The following is a 23,931-nucleotide window of genomic DNA, read 5'->3' on the forward strand; positions in this document are numbered from 1 at the left end:
CTGTAATGAAATATTTAAGATTGAAACTGGTATGAAGCCAAACTGAAATTTAACCTTGGCACTACCTTTTGGTGTCCAATTATATAGCTGTACCCCCACCTTCAGTGCTGCATTGCTGTTTAGAATACCAACTTGAAAATGCTTTTTATTTTTGCTGCTCTTCTGAAGATGTACCCCTCCATGTTTTTCTGCATTAAATTGAAATTGCCTCTTTTTATAAATGTGCTTCTCTTCCCAGAGCCTTTTCCAAATTCTTCATCTGGTGGTATTCCTGTTTCAGTATCAGCAAACTTGAACAGACCCTGAAATAGTTCCATCTTTGTCATGCCAGAAACACATTCACTTTCAGTATTGGCTTGCTCCCACAGTTATACATCCTATCTAAGCAGCACTCTTTTAGTACTAGATATCAGTCCTTGCACTATATTGTACAAGTTAAATGGATTGGGGGGGGGGGGTAGGGGGGAGGTGTGGAAATATATATATAGATTACCATTCCTGTTTAGCCTCTGCGTTTCCAAATCCCATTTTTCTTGGAGGTTAAACCATTACTACAGGCCAGATGAAGATCTTGCAAAATCTCCCGTAGTGGGGAAAATATAAAGTTTTGTTTTTGGCAGGATATTTATTTTTAAAGAAAACTGGTGCATTATCTAAATGGTGAGTAGTGTTCTCACATAGAGGGATGTGGATGTCCTGGTGAATAATTCATAAAAGGCAAGGTATGCAGGTAGAACAAATAGGAAAGTTAACAATATAAATTGCCAGGGGTATTTGGTTGGGGGAGTTATACTTTAGTTGTATTGAACGTTGGGTGGGGACCTGTCTGAAACATCGTGCAGTATTAGTGGTCTCAGAAGGACATTTGTGTTTGAAAGCAGTTCAGAGGTTTACTAGACTCATACCTGGATTGAATAGGTGGTCAAATGGGGAAGGCTGGACAGGCTAAACTTGTATACACTAGGGGTGAGAATGAGAGGGTAACTTGATTGAAACACTGGATCCTGAAGGGTCTTGACAGAGTGAATATGGAGAGAAAGTCTTCCCTTGTGGAATAATCGAGAATGAAGTGTTTCTTTAAAAAGTGTTGCCCATTTAACTTCATATCTATCTTCCTTTTAAGGGTTAAGAAAATTTTGCTGGTCTTAAATGGACAACCTCTAAACTGTACCCTACTGTTCTAGATTCTCTCATGAGAAAACATTCTCCTTGGTGGTGGAAACAGCCTTTGAGTATTTTTAAGGTAGAGGTAGATGTATTGATCATAAGTAGAGAAAGGGATGGTGAAGGTTAATCCAGGCAAATGGAAATGCAGAATTGAGATTGCAATCAGATCAACCATGGACTGATAAGTGGTAGAGCAGGACTGAAGAGTTTAGTGATCTACTCTTGTTCATAACTCACTCACAACTTGTTCTGAAATGCAGATCACCTAAGAGCTTGCTTTTTATCTTTAATTCCATTCAATGTTTTTGAAATGCTGCTTTGAGTAAGATGCATTTCAGTAGTCCCATTTTCCTCAATTTGAGGAAAAACTCGTGTTGCTGCAATTTCCCCACCTCCCATTTAAAATACTTTGAGATGACCCACTTCGCACCAAACTGCCCCATCCCTGTTAACTGTGCTTAAATCTACTGCACTTCTAAAGCACTCAAGTTCTTTGTCACTCTTTTCACATTCCCTATTTATACTGTTATATTAAATTAGATTGGAGAAATAATTAGTTTAAAGCATGGAGTTGTTTTACTGCTGAGTAGAAAATTAATCCTTATCCATAATGATCAAACAGCAACTTGTGCTGGAAAATACTTGACATCTTCTATTTGTCAATGTGTTAGTGTGACATCATAGTAGTTTGATGCTCCAAGTAGTTTGAAATAGTTCAAGTTGGAGATTTAATGGCTTAATGTTTTGATTAAAACCAATGTAAATGATTAAGAATGGAAAATGTAAAACATTTGAAAAGATTAGTGTAATAAAAAGCTTTCAATGATTTGAGACAAATATTAGTATACGGGTAGAATTGGGAATTCTTGTAGTCACAAAAGCCCAGATTTTACTATGACTAGATCTATCATTCTTGTAAGTTACAAGGATTCAGACTTATTGAAATGTGGTCCAGTCATTATGACTCACAGGTCATTTGGCCAAACTTTTGAAAGGGTTAGGTGGTGTATGTTCTGAGAGTATGAACTAGAGAGCATAGTGTCAAGATAAAGGGCTTGGCCATTGTGCTGAGATGAAATTTTTTCCATTTGGTGACTTGGTAATCTAGAATTCTCATGCATAAAGTAGTTTGCTCAGTCTCGCTGAGCATTTTTAAAGTAATTAAAGATGGTGATGGACTAGCTAAAGAATTAAATTGAAAAAGGGGGAAGCACTTCTATTCCCTCTATGCAAAGCTGCACAAGCAGGTGATGTGGAGCAGGGTACGGCTGATGTTTGTGGGGCAGTACATTCAATAAAATTTGACAGAACAATAACATCTGGAACAGCTAATGTCACAACACACCCACCATCATAAATATCCTTCACTGCCAAAGACTTTTGAGCTTGATGGCCAGAGAGCTCTTCTAATAAAGCAAATAGGCAAAAGTTTCAAGAAGTGCTTTCAAGATTGTGATGAAGCATGGTTAATCCTCCTCAGTTGGCAAAGAAGATGGTGATCTGCTCTCTTGAATGTTTTTAATCTGTTGGTCCTCAAGTTGGATTCAAGTTCCATGCAACTGTCTGAGTGGCACATTTCATCGATATCCTCCTTGGAGGAACTAATTTTGTTTCTACTGCAGTCTAACAATGACCATGGTTAACTGTGCTACTCTTCCAATTGATGATTGAATTCAATTTCATAACTTTGCATCTCAAGTACAGTATCAACCTATTCTGAAATTTTCCAATCCCAGAAATTTGTTTGGATATTTAATTCCCAGAAGCATGCAGTGTTCAAGAAGATGAGCTGTGTCAGCAAAAGCTAAGTCTGCAATGACTCCATCAGAAGTCTGGGCTATCCTTAAAGTAACCTGTGTTATAGAAATTTCAAATGATAACATTTTGAGATGGAATCATCTGGTTATGAACAGAACATTAATATTCCTCTATTCCCTTAATTGTAAATTGTGATATCCATGATTGATGATATGTCCTTTATAGTGGTCAGCTCTCTAAGTAGGCAATTAATTCATTACCATATACACAGAATTGCATCGTGGTTATCTATTTTAGCAGAGTGGCTATTTTGAACTATTTAGTGAGCTATTTGCACTCCTTTGGTGCTTGCTTGTCATCTATTGCCTAATGTTGAATGGCTCTGACTCTTGAAGGCTAAAGGTAAAGCAAATATCTTGAAATTTATTTAGTGCACTAATGTTTTCCTACCGACAACAGGAACCAAGACATCTGCAGTTTGTTGCTGAGTTCAGTGAGAGCAATGCTTACACATTGTTATCAGGGAAGAAGATGTATGGAGCACCAACAAACTTTGGATTCTGTATCAAGGTATGGATTACCAGATATGAATAGTTGTCCTGTAAATCTAGACCTAAATTTCCTTATTCACAAACTGTATTGTACAACTGTGTGCAAATTGCAGGCTGAGGTTTTCAAATAGTCTAACTTTTTTTATTAGGGAGTAACAGTACTGGTTTAAACTAAACTGAAAATAAATAGATTTAAGGAGATAAAGATAATTATTTCTAAGCTTTAATTCAGGAAGTTTCATCTATTTTTAATTCCAGCAGGTGTTAAGTTGTGCATTAATGCTAAATCTGCTGTGATCTTCTAGTTTAACAAATCGGGAGAGGCCAGAGACCTGAAGTTGTTTTGTGCAGATGATGAACATAGTAGGACATGCTGGGTGACGGTGGTTCGGCTTTTTAAGGTATAATTACAAGAAATTGTCCATTTTTTTTCATGTATTCTTGGTTATCTACTTAAAAATGGCCTATTTTCAATGTCTTTACTCTCAATCAGTTTTGTGTACGTATGAGCATATCAGTTCTGAATAGTGCTTTGAATACACTTTCACAGGTTAAGTCTGGTATGAGTGAATGGAAATTTAATATGTAAATCTGGATTATTGAATTATTTTAAAACTAATTTGTGTTGTCCCAACTTTTTCTTATTGCTGTCAGTAGATAATGTGAATTTTGACTGAAAATAGATGTTAAATTTCTTGACTCGAGCACCACTACAAAGTTTGACTTGGCTTTTGGGCAATGCAAGCTGTGGCTGGCACCCAAACCTAGTCACTGGGACAGTACATAAACACTAATGTTAATGTTTGCAGAGCAGTTCAGCTTGCCAGCATGTCACAAAACAAGCTAGTATCCCTCAATTTTGTTGCAGTACTAGGCTTCCAAACTATATCAGGCTTCTAATTTTCAGATGTTTGAGGTAAGGTAGCCTTTAATGGCAAAGCAAACTCAATGATCCATGGATTGATCAAAGAGCAGGGTGGTATATTTCATCCACTTTGCTATTTTAAATTTCAGATATAAGATTTGCTTCTCAACACCATTTTGAAGTATGAATGGAATTTGAGGCATTGCAGGCTATGCAGTGGCTGAGACTATAATGGGTAATAAGTGCATAATCTATTTGAATGGTGGAATAGACTTGAATATCAAATCCTGTTTCCATTCTCCTTGTATTGGATGTAAAGTTCACCAAGGTGGTGAAAACTTTGAGGGGATGAAGTTAATTGTTTCGGGCTGTATGATTTTTGAATTGCTTCTGGCAGAGACCAGTTGCTTTGGAATACAAACAGTTTCAATATTGTAGTTATCTATAATAAGATGTTTACTTTGTTTCATTGTAGATTTAATAAAGATAGCAAGACTTGAGCTTTGAGCTTGAGCTTTGCTGCCAGTGCGAGGAGTAATATGTAGAATGTGGATGTTTTAACAACATTAAGTTGGCTTTGACTTTTTCTGTTTTTAACAAGATAAATAGAAACAACTAATCCCAAAACCAGTGCTGAAGGTCCTAGCTTGGCAAATTTCTTGCTTTCACAAACTAAAGATTTTAATAGCAGTTATTAGGCACTCACCTGAGAGCATATGAAGTATATTCAACTGCAAGATTCTGTTAGTATAACTACACATTCATTGCAATGATTAGTAACTTGGTTTATTACTGTCACATGTACTGGGGTACAGTGAAAAACTGTTGCATGCCATCCATACAGATCACTTCATCACATCAGTACATTGCTAGTACAAGGGAAAGCAATAATAGAATGCAGAATAGTGTAGGAGTCCATCTTGGCATACTAGGGGACCATTCAAAAGTCTTGTAACAGGACAGAAGCCGTCCTTGAGCCTGGTGGTATGTGCTTTCAGGCTTTTGTATCTTATGGGAGAGGGTGGGAAGAAAATTTATAGGGTGGGTGGAGTCTTTGATTATGTTGGCTGCTTTACTGAAGCAGTGAGAAGTGTAGACAGTTCATGGAGTGGAGGCTGGTTCCGATGATTATGAACAAAGCATGACAGCAGGTTGACATGCAGTAAAATTCCACAATAAATGATGGCGAGTTAATGCATTTTTTTGACTGGTTATTGTAAGGATGTTCAAAGGGAACAAGTGCTCCCAAAAATGCTCTGAATCCATAATATTCATGTGAACTGGTAAAAGTTTGCCAACAGTTATGGTAAAGATGATAAACAGTCATAGGAAATTGTAAGTAAAATATTGATATTGGGTCAACTGATAGATTTTTTTTTCAGTTGAAGATGATCTGTAAGATGTAAACAGCAGTCAAAATAAATTTAGACAGCAAGGGCTTTGTTTGATTAACCTTGACTGTTTTAAGGAAAACTTGTGTGGGGGAAAAATCCTTGTGATTTGTACTCCACTCCCAAAAAAATCTTTTTGATAGAGTTCCACATTAGATATTCCTATTTAAAAAGGAGTTGCACTTTGGAGATTAAACCAACACACTGTATAGCAGCTTATCATTAATGTTGTATCAGTCTGGCTTAAAACAATAGTCAGGTTTAAAACAAATCAAAAATTGTCATGTTAAAGGACCATCTATACACTAAACAGGCCAGTGTGTAATATTAGTAATTGAGTAATTCAATCATGTCAATTACTTTTCTCAAATGTTGGAAGATATTAATGCCTAGAAATGGAATCAATGCTAAGTAATTAAAATCTGTGTAACCTAAATAGGTTTTGACCATTTGAGCATTTCCTGTTCCAAGTTCCCTGTGATCTTGATGCAATATTCTTTCTACCAGGTTCTTCCACCCCCCCCCCCCCCAAAAAAAAAATCTCATAATAGTCTTGCTGATTTTCCCCACTCATTGGCTCTGCTTCCTCCTATCCCTGGAAAATCTGCTATTAGCCCAATCAGGCCAACTTCCCCGAACAAGTTTGGGCTTGGTTTCCTCTGACATTTGGTCATCACTTTTTTTAAAAAAATTAATGCAGAGGGACACTGACCAACATGGTTATTGTTGCGATGAATTCGAACCATTCCTGTGGTGTAAACACATCTCAATCTGTCAGAATTGTTGAATAACATGCAGACATTCACTTCTGCATTGAAGATTATCAGGTGAGATTTTAGCCCTCCTTCCTTCCCCACCTCTTCAGGCCCCTGCCATCCCAGGCATGGTTTCCAGTAGTTCTGGTAACTGGGGGTTTTGAATACCCTCTTCTGCATAAGATGTTTGGAGTTGAAGAATACTAGAAACTTTCTATTATAAGAGTTTTTCTTGCTTGCATGAGATACCTTGGGCATTGATGGAGAAAACAGAGGAAATGAGGATCTATTTTATCTAGGACAACAGTGAAGGAAGTGCAGAAAGCAAAAGAGAACAGATGGGTTGTTTTGCCTTACAACTCTAACATTTATTCTGACTTGGCTTAAGCTGATTGGTACCCAGAAACGCGAGAGATGCTGCATGCAATTAAAAGGTGGTTAAGGAAACAAAGCTGCTGAATTTAATAATTTGCCCATCTAGATTGAGATTCTGGCCATCTTCATCACCTGAGATTTTAAACCACATGAAATTCTAAAATCAATTAGTTCAGTGGTCTAAATAACTTGCTGAACTGATCAAAAGCTTATCAACTCTTGTAGCATGTTAAATGCACTGAGTTTTGCCTTTTATAATTTTGTTTATGACACTTGGCAAAAGCTAGGAGCAATAAAGTAGCTGAGGGTTGCTGCTGCTTCCAGGACACACCCAAATATTAATTTGGGGAAGAGGTGAAGTGCTACGTGCAAATATGCTGTTTCATTTGTTGTGCTTGAATGCTCTAACTGTGTCAAGTGCATAAATGAGAGGAAAAACTTGAATGAGGAGAGAACAGAACTAGCAACTGGATTGGTGATTCACACAGTGCATTTGACACCTTGCCATATAAAGCACCCCAGGTGATCTATAACTGCACATCTATACATAAGGCAAACTAACTGTGACCTTGTGGTTCAAGTGTAGAAAAAATCTGCTACCTGACCCGAGTGTTTTCAGTATATCTTCATTTCTGCTGTCCACCATTGGCTTCTGTTTGGGTTTATTACTAAAATTGGCTCCACTGCCCCTTGAATCTACATGCCCAATCTCAACTCCATTTTAAAATGAAGAGAACTTTTATTAATGCCTTTTGAGTCATAGAATGTTACAACATGAAAATAGGCTCTTTGGCCCACTGATTCTGTGATCACGACTTACAAAACCTACCCTATTTATTCTGAACAATATGGTCTCAATGCAACGCCAGACCAATAGGACATGATATTATAGCATTGTCAAGACTCCAAAACTAATGAGGGAGGAAGCAGTGCCCAATTTTCCCCCTTGGCTAGGTTCCCTCAACCTGCAATAAGATGATTTTGCCATGCATTGTTTAATTGCATTTGCTTTTTGTACTGATGTAAAAATTCTGGTACAAGAGTTGCATTGACTGCCATATAAAACACTGCCCTGCTTGCACGTTCAAAGAATTTGTAAACTGAATGTTTAGGGCAACTAATGTGTGAAAGGGAATTGCATGGTTTTGTTGTATTTCATTACTTTGACATTTCAAAACATTTTACTGTCATTGAAATGTTTTGGAGTAACTGTCAGCCTCTTGACCACAGGAAGGTCCCAAAATTAGCAGTGCTATAAACATGTATCTGGGTAGTGACTGTTGGTAGGCACTCTAAACATCCAATGACACTATTTAAAATGAGAGCTGTGAGTTCTCAATGCTTGCCTGAATGCTACTGGTTCTCAAGTTCAGGTATGTGTACTAGTGCATTATTACTTCAGTACTGCAGTTGCCTATCAGTGTACTTTGCACACTTACAGGATATGGGAAAGGTCCTACTCATTTGTTTTTTATCCAGGCATTTGTTTCACTCCAAAATAGTCTCCTCTGCAGGAGTATTTTTAATCTTGCTGTCAAAGCAGCCGTTGGTTATATTGTTTCTCGTAAATGTTGAGGTCTTAAGTAGTGATTTTATCAGTGACTTGGTTTTCTTAGAATCCTTTCAACCTGTATCACTTAATTGACTTGTCCAACTTGCACCCTTCCTGCCACTGCTGCATTTCATTTTTACTGTCTCTTATACTTGCATCAAATTCAACTAAGGGTGTAGTGGAAAGTGTACAACATTTGGACCTCCTTCCTTGGTCCCACTTTGCTGAAAGAAGCTTTATATTATTTGGAGAGCTTTAGGGAAGAAATTCGTAGTAAAGGTTGGGAACATTGATATTTCATACTCTCATCACAAGGTACTGGCTCAACAAAAGCGTAGTTGAAGGCTGATTTTAGCTTTTGTTAGCAATAAACATATTTATAATTTTGTCAGTGGTGTTTATCTTTGACAGGTTTGTTTAAGTGTCTTTTTCCCCCTAAATTACCTCATAATCTCCAGTATATTTGAAATGGTATTCAGTATATGCAACCCTATATCAAAGTGCAAACCTACTGCATTTAAAATCTTGAAAGCCATTAAAAGGTTTTAATTGTCAAATTATTCTGCTCTATGCATTTTTGTAAGTTCTTGTTATCTTACAGTATGGATTGCAACTCTTTCAAAATTTCAAGTCACCGCAGCAAAGGAGTGGTAGCCTTGCATCAGTGACCACATCACCAATGGTATGTAGTTCAGTCTATACAATTCTAAAAAATTAGGTTATGTCTTTAGTTATGCAAACAGTGATTTTTAGATTGCTCTTAAACAATATTGTGTTATGTTCTTGTAAAAATTGCTATTTAAGTTTAAAATGCCTTGACCGAAGGTTGTCCAGATAAAGAACCAGTAGCTCTGATACTCTGAATTAATGATAAAATTTTGAACATTGTTCTCCCTTGTTAAAATGAATATGTAGTGCTAAATAGTAGGAAGTAACATGATTTAATGAAATTAACATGCGCTGAGGTAGCACAGAAATTCTAATTTCCTCTAACTATGACCCACTGGTTAATGGTGTTGCAAATGCAGAAGGTTTACTTGGATTTGAATTAATTTGCATTCTTGTAATCTTATTGGCTACTTTCATTACAGTACATAAGATTTAACATTTTTCCCACTCTATAATTGGTTGTTGGATCTACTAATAACATGACTTCCCCTAGTCCTTCTAACACTTAAATTCCTTGTATTGGCACTGTTCCAAATGGTTTAAGCATCCAGTCTCTGATGTACAGGCTATATGAAGATTTGGATTTTATAAGATAAGCTTAGCAATTATACTTGGAAATTGGACCGCATAATGTCACAATTGCTGCATAATCAAATTTCTAGGGACAATTGGGGATTATGACTCATATTTTCACTTTGGGTCTGCAGTGCAGCTAACGTACTAAAATGTGCAGGATCCTGGGTATAGTGGCAGCATCCAGTGACCTGCAGTGAACATGGATGCCCCCAGCCTTGCATGCATAGCCCACAGCTCCAGTTGACAACTTGGGAGACAACTTGCAGACAATCTGTGAACCTGACACCGGTCTTAACCTTTTTTGGTAATTTGCACAGCCATCCTCAACAGTTCCACCACTCGCATACCTTGTATCCCTTGCTTGAATTCTCTTGCACCATTCATTGCTCTATCTGATTCAACACTACCCACTATCCAATCAATGATCCTGCTACTCGGCCATGGTGCATCTGTTTCCCCCAACTAATTTCAATGTCTTAATCCTACTGTAAACAGCAGGGGGAAAACTGCAGATGCTGGCTGTCTGGAATAAAAATTGCTGGCAGTACTCAGCAGTTCAGGCAGCATGTGTAATGTATTGGGTCGATAACCCAAATTCCAATGGAAGGTCCTCAACTGAATTAAATGTTTCCTTCTGTACAGATGCTACCTGGCCTGCTGAGCACTTCGAACATTTTCATATATTAAGTCTGCATTAGATGTTCATTTTTAAGACTTTCTTTCTTATTTATAGAGAAGTATCTCAGAGAATTCTTTAGTAGCAATGGACTTCTCTGGACACAAAGGAAGAATAATTGAAAACCCCACAGAGGCACTTTCAGCTGCTGCTGAGGAGGCATTGACATGGCGGGTAAAGTATTGCTTTGATTGTTAGCCAAGAAAAGCTGTAATTTTATCCATTACACTCCTTTCTCAAAATTAATATTTGGTTGCAACTGGTGAGTCTTTGTGCAATGGAATTCTGTTTATAGTGACTGATTTGGCTGTTAGTCTCCAAAGAATCAATGTAATTTGCTGATCATTACAGCAGACAACATTTCCTGTGTCATGTTCCAGTAGTTGGTCAAGTAATATATGTTTGCACTCAACAGCAATTTAAATAGCTGATCACTTTGCAAAGTGCCATATTGCTCCTCCAGATGTGGAGTGCTTTAGTTCCAATGTTATACAGTTCATCTGATGGCAAAATCCATATTTTGGGCAGTGTGGAGGGCTGTCGAAGCTTGTAGACGGATATTGATAGGATGCAGAGCTGGGCTGAGAAGTGGCAGATGGAGTTCAATCCAGAGAAGTGTGAGGTGGTACACTTTGGAAGGACAAACTCCAAGGCAGAGTACAAGGTAAATGGTAGGATTCTGGACAGTGTGGAGGAGCAGAGGGATCTGGGGGTTCATATCCACAGATCCCTGAAAGTTGGCTCACAGGTGGATAGGGTAGTTAAGAAAGCTTATGGGATGTTAGCTTTCATAAATCGGGGGATTGAGTTTAAGATCCACAAAGTGATGATGCAGCTTTACAAAACTCTGGTTAGGCCACACTTAGTGTACTGTGTCCAGTTCTGGTCACCTCATTATAGGAAGGATGCGGAGGTGTTGGAAAGGGTGCAGAGGAGATTTACCAGGATGCTGCCTGGATTAGAGAGTGTGGATTATGAGGAGAGACTAAAGGAGCTAGGGCTTTACTCATTGGAGAGAAGGAGGATGAGGGGAGACATAGAGGTATACAAGATATTGAGAGGAATAGATAGTGGACAGCCAGCGCCTCTTTCCCAGGGTGCCAATGCTCAAAACAAGAGGACATGGCTTTAAGGTATTGAGTGGGAAGTTCAAGGGAGATGTCAGAGGGAGGTTTTTCACCCAGAGAGCGGTTGGTGCATGGAATGCGCTGCCTGGGGTGGTGGTGGAGGCCGATACGTTGGACAAGTTCAAGAGATTGTTAGATAAGCATATGGAGGAATTTAAGTTAGAGGGATATGTTGGGGGGAGGGGTTAGATAGTCATAGATGTGGTTTGAAGGGCGGCACAACCTGGTGGGCCGAAGGGCCTGTATTGTGCCATTTTGTTCTATGTTAAAACCATTTCTAAGTGTGATCAGCAGTTACAAAACTAGTGAACAATTAAAGATATAAAGTTGTGTTCGAAGACCATTCAAGACATTCAGAATTGTATTTAGTTCCTATGTTCAGATTTTGAGCATGCAAATGCAAGTAATCTTGCATAAATTTCCCAACCTTGTTCAGCAGCTTGGAATTAGGGGCATTCTTCCACTTGGTAGAATACACACTGAAGCCAACAGTTAATAGTAAGCACATGGAAGCATGCATGTGTTCAATAAGTCCTTCCAAATGTGATTTAAATTGTCAGCAATGTTGATCTAATTTCTAATGTATTACCTGTTTTCATTGTTCTTGATACAAAGCCAGAGTTTTGAGTAATGTTCAGCTAATGGGTAAAAACCGAGCAGTTCAGTGATGCAAGTGAGTGAACAGAAGGATCCTTTGCAGCCTATTTATGTTGCTCTCCATTGGTGTGCTGAATTGAATATATTAACAACCCACAAGTTAAAGTATTCATTGAATGGTGGTAAACCACCACAGAAGTGAGCACATTTGCAACAATTATGATTAATTATTGTATGGTTGCAATTTATGGAATGTATGTTTGTTACAAGCAGATGGGAACAAGTTTCCAGTGTAGCTGCTATAATTTAAAGGAATAATACCTGGCAATTTATACTTTTGAAGAAATGTGCTTGATGAAATTTAATGCTGCTTAAATTTATTTCAAAACAGAGGAGGAGCTGCCATCGTGTGAACCCACACGGAAGTCCACTCGCAGCGCACAGCTCTACTTCACGTAAAGGTGGTTTTAATGTGTGCTTTATCCTGATAACTTTGTAATTGGCTAATAATGGAAATTTGTAAAACAAACCAATTGTTAATCATTGTTCTAGATAAAAAGGTAAATTGGTTTATTGTCACGTGAACTGAAATGCAGTGAAAAGCTTGTCTTGCATACTGTTCATACAGATCAATTCATTACAGTGCATTGAAGTTATACAAGGTAAAACAATGCAGAATGGTGTTGCAGAGTGCAGTGCAGGTAGACAAGGTGAAAGGTCATATGAGGTAGGTTGAGAGTCCATCTTATTGTACTCGGGAGCTGTTCAACAGTCCTGTATCAGGATAGAAGCTGCCCTTGAGCCTGGTGGTATGTGCTTTCAGGCTTTTGTACCTTCTGTCTGGGAGAAGAGAATGTCTAGGTGTGGGTGGGGACTTTGATTACACTGGCTACTTTACCAAGGCAGTGAGAAGTATAGGCAAAATCCACAGAGCAGAGGCTGGTTTCTGTGATGTGCTGAGCTGTGTCCACAACTGTCTACAGTTTCTTGCAATCACAGGCAGAGCAGTTGTCATACCAAACAATGATGCATCCAGATAGGATGCTTTCTATGGTGCATCAATTCAAAATTCATGAGGGTCAGAGGGGACATACCAAATTTCTTTCACCTCCTGAGGAAGTAGAGGTGCTAGTGAGCTTTCTTGGCTGTGGTGTATACGTGGTTGGACCAGGATAGGCTATTGGTGATGTTCACTCCAAGGAACTTGAAGCTCTCAACCCTCTCCACCTCAGCATCACTCTTGTAGACAAGAGCATATGCACTGCCCCCCACCCCCTTTCCTGAAGTCATTAACAACAAGCTCTCTTCTTTTGCTGCCATTGAGGGAAAGGTTGTTGTCATGACACCACATCTCTAGGCGCACTATCTCCTTCCTGTATTCCAACTCATTGTTTGAGATACTGCCCACAACAGGTATCCTCTGCAAACTTGCAGTTGGAGTTAGAGCAGAATCTGACCACACAGTTGAGTGTATAGGAAGTAGAGTAGGAGGCTGAGGATGCAGCCTTGTGGAGCACCAGTGTTGAGAATCATGACAGGTGTTGCTGCCTATCCTTACGACTGTGTTTTCCTCAGGAAGCTGAGGATCCAGTTACAAAGGGAAGTGCTGAGTCCCACACCCGAGTTTGGAGATAAGGGTTGCCTGGTTCTTGACATCTCAGACACATTTTCTCTTGTACTGATTTTTCCTTATAAATATCTTGGTCTGTTTTTGCTGACTTCTGCAGTTCTCCCAATACCCAGGCATACCACACCTTGACAACATTGTAGTTCTTTTTGCGTTGATTTAATACTGTCTTTAATGTGCTAGCCGTGGGTGGCACAAAGGTTTTTTGTGCCTTTAAAGGAATTCTTTATGGTTACATGGGTTGATGGGATGGGAAAGAAGGCCTTGCCTTTAGTTGAGGCATTGATTTCAAGAGTCAGGACGTTATGCTGCAACTTTATAAAACTCTGGTTAGGCTGCATCTGGAGTATTGTATTCAATTCTGGTTGCTCCATTATAGGAAGGATGTGGAGACTTTGGAGAGGATGCAGAAGAGGTTTACCAGGATACTACCTGGATTAGAGGGGATATGCTATAAGGAGAGGTTGGACAAACTTGGGTTGTTTTCTCGTGGCAGAGGTTGAGGGGAGACCTGATAGAAGTTTAAGATTTTGAGGTGTAGATAGACAGCTGGTATCTCCAGGTTGAAATGGCTAATATTAAAGGCCATGAATTTAAGGGGAGAGGAGGCAAGTTCAAAGGAGATGTGGGGCAAGATTTTTTTAGTGGTGGGTGCCTAAAATGTGCTGCTGGGCTGGTGGTGCAGGAAAATACAATAGTGGCATTTAAGAGGCTTAGGCACATGAATGTGCAGAGAATAGAGGGATATGGACATTGTGTAGGTAGAAGGGATTAGTTTAGTGAAGTGTTTAATTACTAGACTAGTTTGATGTAACATTGTGGGCTGAAGGGGTCTGTTCCTATGCTGTACTGTTCTATGCTCTATTCTTTAAATGTTAGCCATTGCTTCTTTACTGTGTTATTCATTTATCTCGATACAAATGCTGCATATATTTGGGTAGAGAGCCTTCAATTTTGTTTTTTCACCATATTTCCCTGCTCTGACTAATTGTCAGTATATTGCTAGTTTGTATTTTCATTCCTTTCCTGACAAACTGATTATCATTACCAATTTCTGTCCAGTATTATCATTTGCTTTTTAACTTTTTATATTTCCTCTCGCCAGCATCTCTGCTCCACTGCATCAGTAACTTTAAGACCTATGATGGGACAAATTACATTTGAGATGAGAAATAATGATTAAGGCATGCTACTTTTTACAATTCTATCTTCCCTTTTATTATGTAGCTATTCACAGGACCCAGCGTTGGTTTCATCACAAAATCTCCAGAGATGAAGCTCAAAAGCTAATTGAACAACAAGGGCTTGTGGATGGGTAAGCATTTTTTAAGTAACTCTTTCAGATGAGTTATTTCCGCAATTCAATTGATAATGCATGCAGTTATAACAGCAAGGGTTTTCAACTATAAATTGTGAACTCCATCTCAAAACCAACTTTTTATTTTCCCTGTTTTTGCTTATGTCTTCACCATCTTGATGTCTTTAAAATTTAAATAACTAAGCTAAGTGCTATTGTTACTGAGATCTCCTATAACTTTCTAATGGAGTTCATATAATTAAGGTCATAGGTAGTTTGAATCTTTTCATAATTCTCTGGATTCTGCAAAGAATGCATTTAAATACCTAAGGTATATTAATCAGCTTTCACTGATCTTGGTTATTTTGCTATTGCCACTTTAGAGTATGATGTGGCTTGGAATAGGCAAAACAAACATGCATTAAAATATTTCACAGCTTGTGTTGAGCAGAATTAAGTTGTACTTCAATATTATGCTTCAATAGCAAAACAATACAATTTTGAAGGAGGGCAATTTGAAAATGGTTTGTAAATTTTATTGTTAGAATCCAGAAAACAGCATAGAAAGTAACCCAAACTTACTCCAAACAAACTTGGATCTTGCATGTTTTAAGTCCATCAGTTATCATTTGGAATTTGGTCTTGTGCCAATTGAATGGCATTGAAGGCAGATATGAATGTCTTTGTTTGTTTTGGCTCTCAAAATGCAGTTCAAGTTGTGTGGTAGGGAAACCTGTTTGAAAGCAGACAAATGACAGTTCCCAAATAGAACTTGCCTGCCTTTTGAAATAGTGGAATTATTATTACATGGGTGAGATTACTGTATAGAGAAGGAATGTGTTTCTGCACACTCTACGCAGTTTCTTCAGAATAATCTTTCATCAAATGCAATGAAGATTGAGTAAAACTCCTTTTACAAAACATTCTCCTCTGACCGTAGTATCAGAACTACATTCTAATCCAGTGTGGGTTTTTCCACTTTCCATTGGTAGCCATTGAGCTGGATGTGATTCATGGGAATGAAGAGCTAAGCTTTGACTGAAATAAGCTTCATACAGTAAATCTTGCAGCCAAGTAGATATTTTCATTCTTTTGGCCATAAGGGCCAAAACTCTTGTTCCCAGAAGAATAGAGTGTAATCAGCTCTAATTTTTTTTATTAAATTTTGTTCTTGAACCATGTAAAGGTCTGAAATGCAATTATGCTAATACTTCTAGTGGGTGGTATTGTTTCCATTGCAACAAGAATTGCCAGGTCCTAGCAGGAAACCTTTTAAGGCAACATGGCAGGGAGTAAAATGGTTTTCCTCTGGAATTGAGAAATTGAAAGTTGGCTTGTGTTTGTTGAAAGTGTAGTGCTGGAGTGAGAAGTGTTTGGGAGGGAGTTCCAGTTTTTAAAACAAAAAGGCTGAACCAGTGACACTGTCACAAGTTGTGGAATGCACAGCAGAGTGAGTATACATCCTAAGAGCATAACTCAATGAAACGTGAGATTGTAGAGACAGTTGACAAAAACAGTTGGAGTGAGAATCTAAACTTCTGTTAGCACTAAAGTCTATTTAAGGACTTTGGATAGCTTGGATTTTATGGATCATGAAATCAAGAAGCTGATAATTTGAGGTATTTGATAGAAAATTGAATGTCTTGCATCTAATTGCAGATAGTTTGTATTTCTATTTCCCTGTGCAACATGAAGTTGTGGATAACATGGCACAAGCTTTGGGTACAGTTAGTACTTTCATATGGAAGTTGGTATCCTCTGTAGGCTCTGGATCACACTAGTGTTACATAGAACAGTACAGGCCCTTTGGCCTATGATATTGTGACAACATTTTGTGTTCTAAGATCCATTTAACCCTTCCCTCCCACATAGCTCTCCATTTTTTCTGATTTCATGTGCCTATCTAAGTCTCTTAAATGTCCCTAATGTATCTCCCATCTCCCTCCACCTCTGCCGGAAGTGTGTTCCACACACTCATAACTTTTCAGAGGAAAGAACTTGCCTCTGACATTTCTTCCCCCCTTATCCCCCCCCCCCCCCCACACCAATACCTTCCTCCAATCACCTTAAAATGATGCCCCCTGGGAGAAAGTATCTGACTGTCCACTCAATCATTCCTCTTGTATACCTCCAATTCACCTCATCATCCTCTTCTCCAAAAAGCCCTAGCTCACTCAACCTATTCTCATAAGACATGCTCTCCAATCCAGGCAGCATCCTGGTAAACCACCTCTGCACCCTCCAAAGCTTCCACATCCTTCCTACATTGAGGCAACCAGAACTGAACACAATTGAGTCAGTATGCAAATAAGTAAGAAGGATCTGAGGATATGTTCCAGGGCAACTGTAGTGGTGCCTGGGTATGGATGAGAGGAAACAGCAGTTCAAGAGATGAAGTTGCTTGGATTCAGCATGGTACTCGTAAAGCTGAATGACAATCTGGGGGGGGGAAAATGGTGCAATTATTCACTGAAATATCAAGACAGCCAAGTTGAGGCTCAATGCAAATTAGAAGAACAGCACCTTGTATTTTGCCCGGGTAGTCTCCAACCTGGCAGCATGAACATCGAATCCTCCAACTTTCAGTAACTGCTCCCCCTCTGTCCCTTTTTTTTTCTCCTACCTCTCCCTCCTGATCCACCTGGCCCCCATCACCATGTCTCTTTTCTGTTTCCCACCCCCTCCATCTGCCCATTGCCCACACACTCCTCCCACTGGCTTTCCCCCTCACCAACTCCCTCTCATATTCCATGCTCCACCTTCCTCTCCTATCAGATTTCATCAGCCTTATCGCTTCCACCTATTGCCTCCCAGCCTCTGCCATTCCCAATCTTCTCTTTCCCCCATCTGCCTAACCCCCACCTCTCACCCCAGTCCACCTATCACCTGCCAGTTCTTGCTCCACCTCTTCCATCACTTTTTTTTAACTGGCTACCTCCTCTCCTTCAGATGAAGGGTCTTGACCTGAAATGTTGACTGTCCATTTCCTTCCATAAATGCCATCTGACCAGAGTTCCTCCAGTGTTTCGTGAAAGTTTGTCAGTCACAAAGGGATTTAATTTGATCAGAGTGCTCTTGGTGTGAGCAGGGCTAAAAAGGATTTTAATAAGATGTGTGGACATTTGTATAGAGTTGTGAAACAGTACTGCATTGAAGAACCTTGGTGAAGATGTCAAAGGTGGCTGGTTAGAGATTGGGGGATATGATTTTTTTTAAAAAGGGAAAAACATTGAGTCATTGTATTCTTGCATTTCATCGGTTTCCACTTGATGTCAGAGCTTTCAGCTACCTCAATCTATTTTTGGCAGTAACTCCTCAAAAATATCTTCGCCTTTCTACCCTCTTCAATCTTTCCTTTTTTCAGCACAACTTAGTTACTTCTGCTTGCCCTTCTACAAAGGCTTGAAAACCACATCACTTTCAAGTAAAGAATCTTGGGATTCTTTTGTACATTAAAGATGCTGTTTGATGTGAAATTGTTAACAATTAGTAAATATAGAGACAAATTGGGAAGCTGAGTATTGTGGGAATGTGAATCAAGTTGAGTTTAATGGATGAAACATCTTGGTTTATCAGTTCAGTGCAATCCTGCTACATTTACTGCCTTTCCCTTTAATATTGCACAGGCATTTGCAGTGTAGTTTTGTTCATAATCTGATGTATTATAAGGACTGAAATTTTCCTTCTCAGTAACCCAACAGAGGCCCATAAATTCAGTTTTAGTTTTAGTTGAGAATAGGGTGCAGACAACTTGGTGTGTATGAATAATTTCTTTTTGCCCATCTAGGATGTTCTTGGTGCGAGAAAGTCAAAGCAACTTGAAGAGTTTCGTTTTGTCACTGTGCTATAGTCGGAAGATAAGGCATTTTCAGATTGTTCTGGTAAGTAGCTGCGTGTTAATTTGCTACCAACTCTTTTAATATAAAGATTTACTTCATGCTATCTAATTATAAAATGACAACATTGTAATTTTAGTGCTTTTTTTGTTTGGTAAGTGGGGGCTTTAGAAGAAAATCAGCCTTTTAGCTGAAATGATTCTCAAATGCTCATTATACAAACTACACCTTGCATCCATGAATGCTTGGTGTCTCAAGGATCTTTATTTCAGTAGTTGCTAGAGGTTTTGGCTTTTCAGTGATGGGTTGCTATTTTAAGAACCCCTGGGAGTGTTGGGCATGGCAATGTAACTGAGCATCAAATTTGGCTTTTATGAAAGCAAAATAGTTTCTCCTAGCATCTGTACTTCCACAACTAATATCTGCACTTCCACGAAAGCTTTTCATTTCTCAGAAGTGCTGAGTAATAGGGACCAATTTACTTTATGAAGAATGCATGTAAACTTCTGGGGTGGGGGGGAGAAACTTGTAATTGGTCATATGAATTATTTTCAAGTACCCATGAACTCAACTATCCATTCATTCTTGTATCTTGACTCTTCAAAAGGAAGTCTTCAATCGTTCTCCCCTTCTGGATCAGATTTTAACTTTGATCCTAATTTTCTTACATTTTACTGTCATGGCTCCAGTGCTACATGCTCTTTCATTACTATATCAAGTATTGAAATGTTGCCAAATTCTGGAATGTGTACTCTGGCCTCTGGCTGTGCATGCAAGATTCAGTAAGGTCTGCTGGTAGTTGCATTAAATTGGTCACCCAAATCTTTTACACTGCTTGGTGTACCTGAGAGGCATTTGATTTGTATTTGTTTTGTTGCATTAAATTACCTTACATTTGTTGGCAATAAATGCCATTTGCCACTCCTCATCTCAACTTAACCAAATTGCTTTTGCATTTGGTTTGGCTACTTAATCCTACTGCTCCAATTGTATGTTAAGAAAACTCCAGCTCACTTGTGTAATCCTGCAAACAACATTGACACTAATATTCATTGCTATTCCATTCCATGTGATCTCTTGTCCTATTAGTGCTCTTCTGTTAATAACTTTTGGCTTTCTTTTGTATGGCTAGTTTTAAATTTGCCTCAGTCTTGGTTCCTCCAGATTAATGAACTGAGCCTCTAGTACTTTATTAATTTCAAATTGAGACTCTTCATTGGAAAGAACATTAAGGCTGATCTGTGTCAGCAATTAAAGTGCAATAATATTTCCATTCACTGGTTCATTTAATTAGGTAACTCCAGGGAAACCAGATATCTGCACCCCATGTTTAATTATTCCTACTGTAAGGATGTTTCCTTTTTAGTCAGCTACAATAAACTTGTTTAATCCTTAAACAGTACTCCTTCCCCCCCACCAATGGTTTCCATAAGATACTGACAATGCTAGCTATTTCTTTTATATCCTTGCAAATCTGTTTAGGATGCCTTGATTTTGTTTTCACTGTCCACTAGTCATTCAATCAAATTCCTCTGGGTTTTTAAAAAAAAACTCCTGTTGGGAGAATTCGCCATCATCTGCTCCAGGATGTTTCATATAGTACCATTACTACCATTGCACTTTAGTCCTTTGAGTGGCTGCATTTGTTTCCATTTTTCTGGCTGTAAATATTCTCACAGCAAGCTACTTTGTTCTTGGTTTACCATGATCACAGTGCCTTCATACTTCAAGAAAAACTATCTTAATATCACTTATTTCTACCATTACTTTCATTATTGATCCAGAGCAGCTTCCTTCCTTGGCTGTTTTATCTGATGTAGTATATTGATTCTCTCATTGTACCATTATGAAATAGAATGCACTCTTTCCCAAATTCCTCTTGTTACTTTGTTCTTGGTTTGCTAAGATGTACTTTCTTGGAGAGTTGAATATTTCTACTATACTCATTTGGGGGGGTGTATTTCCTCATGAGTTCAAATGTATTTATGTAAAAAAATTTGCACCTGGGGTTATGTCCCATAGCAGTGTGAAGCAGCACCAGGCTACCTAGAAAGGAGGTTCTCTACAGCCAGCAGTACCTCCAGCCTTGAACAACCTGTCACAAAAGCACAATCTTGTTGACCACAGGGCAACAAATTGTTTTTGGGAAATTAGCCTCTTCATTGTTCAAGACACTGGGATGGGTGAAAGGAAGGTGGTGCTTGTGATATGGATGGAATGAGGTATGTAGGATGGAGGCACAGCTGCTAAAAAAAAATTTACCAGCTTATGAAATGGCTTTTAAAACTTTCATATGTGTATAAATGGGGTACTTGGAAGGTGCATGGTGAAATAGCCCCCCCAAAGTGCAAACAAATTCTGGGAAGTGAGGGTTTCAGCAACTTTAGGATTGAATGCCTGAGGAGGCATTTCCTGTGGGACAGCCTTATTCCACTGCACAGGGAACAAGTCCAATGATATGGGCACCTGCAAAGACTTGTCTATGCTTGTGTCTCTTCTGGGGCCTCCAGAATTGCATTACTAAATTTGTATTGTAAAATCCCTCTTGTTTAGGCAAAAGATGTACATTTTGAGAATACTGTAGTTAAATAACACTTGAAACAATGCTGAACTATAAGTGTTTCCTCTTGTCCTTCTGTCCTTATTTGTAGTAGACAGTGAAACCATAATTGGTTGTGACAATTAAATCTAATTGTAAATTAAAATGTGAAATCTCTCAGCTGCATGCACAAGGCTATCTGGTGAGCAGCTGCTTGGAAAATGTGCAAAGGCTTAACTTTGCCTGAAATCAGATCCTTAATCAAAAAAGTGAATTGTATGCAATGATCATTGAGCTCAAACTTTCTGAAGCAGAATTTTTCAAATTGACCATGATAGTGATGATGATCACCACAATAGTTTTACCAACTTAAGGGAGTGGTGCCACATAAACTAATGCCACCCATGCTTAAATTATACTTGAATCTCTGAGACATCAGCCCACCAGGTGTACCAGTAATGAGGGTATTTGTGATAAAGTAACTTGTGCCCTCTGACTAAAAAATGGGGTGGCTAGAATGATGCTACTTGATAAAAGTAGTTTTTCTATCCTGCATGTGAGAAATGTTTGTGGGTGTTTGTAATGGGATTGCTATTAAAATCTGCATGGCATTACTAAAATCCATACTGCTTGAGGAAAGTGAGATAAGAATAGTGTAAGTGTGGTTTTAGCAATTGCAGGACCGTTAGCAAAACCTTTGTGAAAAAGCTATTTATAGACTGAGATCATTCATGAGTAACTAGTGCTTTAGAAATTGAGTAAAAGATGCAAAACAAGTTAAATGTAAAGAATTTTAGTTCATATTAGAAATGTTTCACAACTGCCATGTAATCAATGCAGCTGGAAGAAGATGGAGCAATGTATTATTCACTGGATGAGGGTCGCACCAAATTTACAGACCTTGTTCAGCTCGTGGAGTTCTACCAACTTAACAAGGGAGTGCTACCCTGCAAATTGAAACGCCCCTGTGCCCGAATTGCACTTTAATCTGAAGCCATTTGCTTACCAGAATTGTTCGGAGTGAGAGCTTGGAACAAATACACCAGAACTGTGAGAAGATATTTGTGATAAAAGTGTGTTGTGCCTCAAACCAAAGGAAGACTGCCTGTGGAATTGGATGCTATTCAATACTTGATCTTTGAATTTTCAACCTCATTGTATGCAAGAAATCAGTGTTTTATTGTGTGCTGCTTGTAATGGGAGGACTATACAAAGAAAATCTGTATGGCATTACTAAAACCTATGCTGCTTGTGAGAGATTGGTCTCTGCCCAACAGATGTTTTTTATTGTAGTAACACTGTTTACTGTTCAAAATATTAAGTATGCCATCCTTATTGGAACATGATGCCTCACTAAGTGATTCTTTAAGTGTTTTTAAAAATGAGCACCAAAACCAGAAGCAGAAGATCCCATTTTCTTAATACTTGAACATAAAGCAACAAGTGAGCAGTTTCAGTTTAGTCCATTTTAACTTTGGTAGCGAATTTTGCATTGAATTATCTGTCTGGATATTGTATGTGAATATAATTCATCCAGCACTGTTTTGCACTGAAATTTAAATAGCAAGCATTTTCAGAAACTTTCAGATTTACTTGCCTATTTTATCACTGTTTCAAGTACTGCAAATGAGTTTTGTGGTCCATTTATTTAGACATTTTGTTCTAATAATTGAAGTAGTAAATGTTGTACTGATTTTTTTTTTACTGCAATAATTATGATCATACCCTCTTTTGAATATGGCATTTGGGTTTTCATTGTAAAGCTAGAAAATATTATTTGGTCATGATGTGTACATCCATGTCCAATATGATTAACAAATCCATTCCATTAAAGGGTCTGGCTGAGAACTGGTTTAACAAGCTTTTGAAATTAAAGAGAAACCTTGTCTCTCCAAATTTACTGGTTTCATCAAATTATTTTAAAAGCTTGTTAATGAAAGTGTACTGTAGCTTTAACAATGCTTTTGCATTAAATATTATCTGCCTCCTTTCCTGACAGTTTGACAGTAGAAAGTTGTACTGAAATTATTTCCCAAGCATAAATCTGAAGTTGCACATTGTCTGTAGAAAGGCAAATTAATCTTGCTGCTTCCTGTAAACTTGTAAATCTGACTTTTTGTCTTTGTAACCTCAGGAAATAGAGAGATCTTGTAGTATTTCATTGTGCACATGTTGTTATTTCCACAGAAGTCTTCAATGATGGTTGTTCTTCTGAGAATATAATCTGTTTAGGGAAAATTTTTTAATGACTGTAAGCTTTTGTGTTCCAATGATTTACCGGTGGGGTAAGTGAGAGAACCAGCTGCAAATTGACCTATTTTCTATCAAAGCAAATTGATGTTTTTGTCATTTTCTACGTAAATAAAGTTTTCAATTTTCTTTCTCTTGGTTTCAATGTCTCTATCCAGACTTGAGAGAATTGTATTCCAATCTAGAATTACCATTTATGCTACTTGCATGAGGAATTCCTTGTATTTGAACAAACCTTTATTCTGGTCCATGGGGAAATGTAGCAGAGAGTAGAAATACCATTCATTTCATTGTCTATTCACAAATGTCCAAAGTAAGTCAAA

The 23,931-nt window shown here is 38.3% G+C and overlaps 1 protein-coding gene across 1 annotated transcript in view; it reads left to right on the plus strand.

The window, feature by feature from the left end:
- LOC127575767 (growth factor receptor-bound protein 14-like) overlaps nt 1-23,741 on the plus strand; it is a 71,862-nt gene extending 48,121 nt beyond the window's left edge. Inside the window, exons 6-13 of the mRNA XM_052025833.1 lie at nt 3,385-3,495; nt 3,782-3,877; nt 9,016-9,096; nt 10,393-10,509; nt 12,451-12,520; nt 14,914-15,001; nt 18,771-18,864; nt 22,199-23,741. Of these exons, the coding sequence (XP_051881793.1) occupies nt 3,385-3,495; nt 3,782-3,877; nt 9,016-9,096; nt 10,393-10,509; nt 12,451-12,520; nt 14,914-15,001; nt 18,771-18,864; nt 22,199-22,345 (804 nt within the window). The 3' untranslated portion in view covers nt 22,346-23,741. The remainder of the gene's footprint in view (nt 1-3,384; nt 3,496-3,781; nt 3,878-9,015; nt 9,097-10,392; nt 10,510-12,450; nt 12,521-14,913; nt 15,002-18,770; nt 18,865-22,198) is intronic.
- Nucleotides 23,742-23,931: the final 190 nt, after the last annotated feature.

Source organism: Pristis pectinata, chromosome 1 (assembly GCF_009764475.1).
Source record: "Pristis pectinata isolate sPriPec2 chromosome 1, sPriPec2.1.pri, whole genome shotgun sequence".
In the NCBI taxonomy this organism is placed as follows: domain Eukaryota; kingdom Metazoa; phylum Chordata; class Chondrichthyes; order Rhinopristiformes; family Pristidae; genus Pristis; species Pristis pectinata.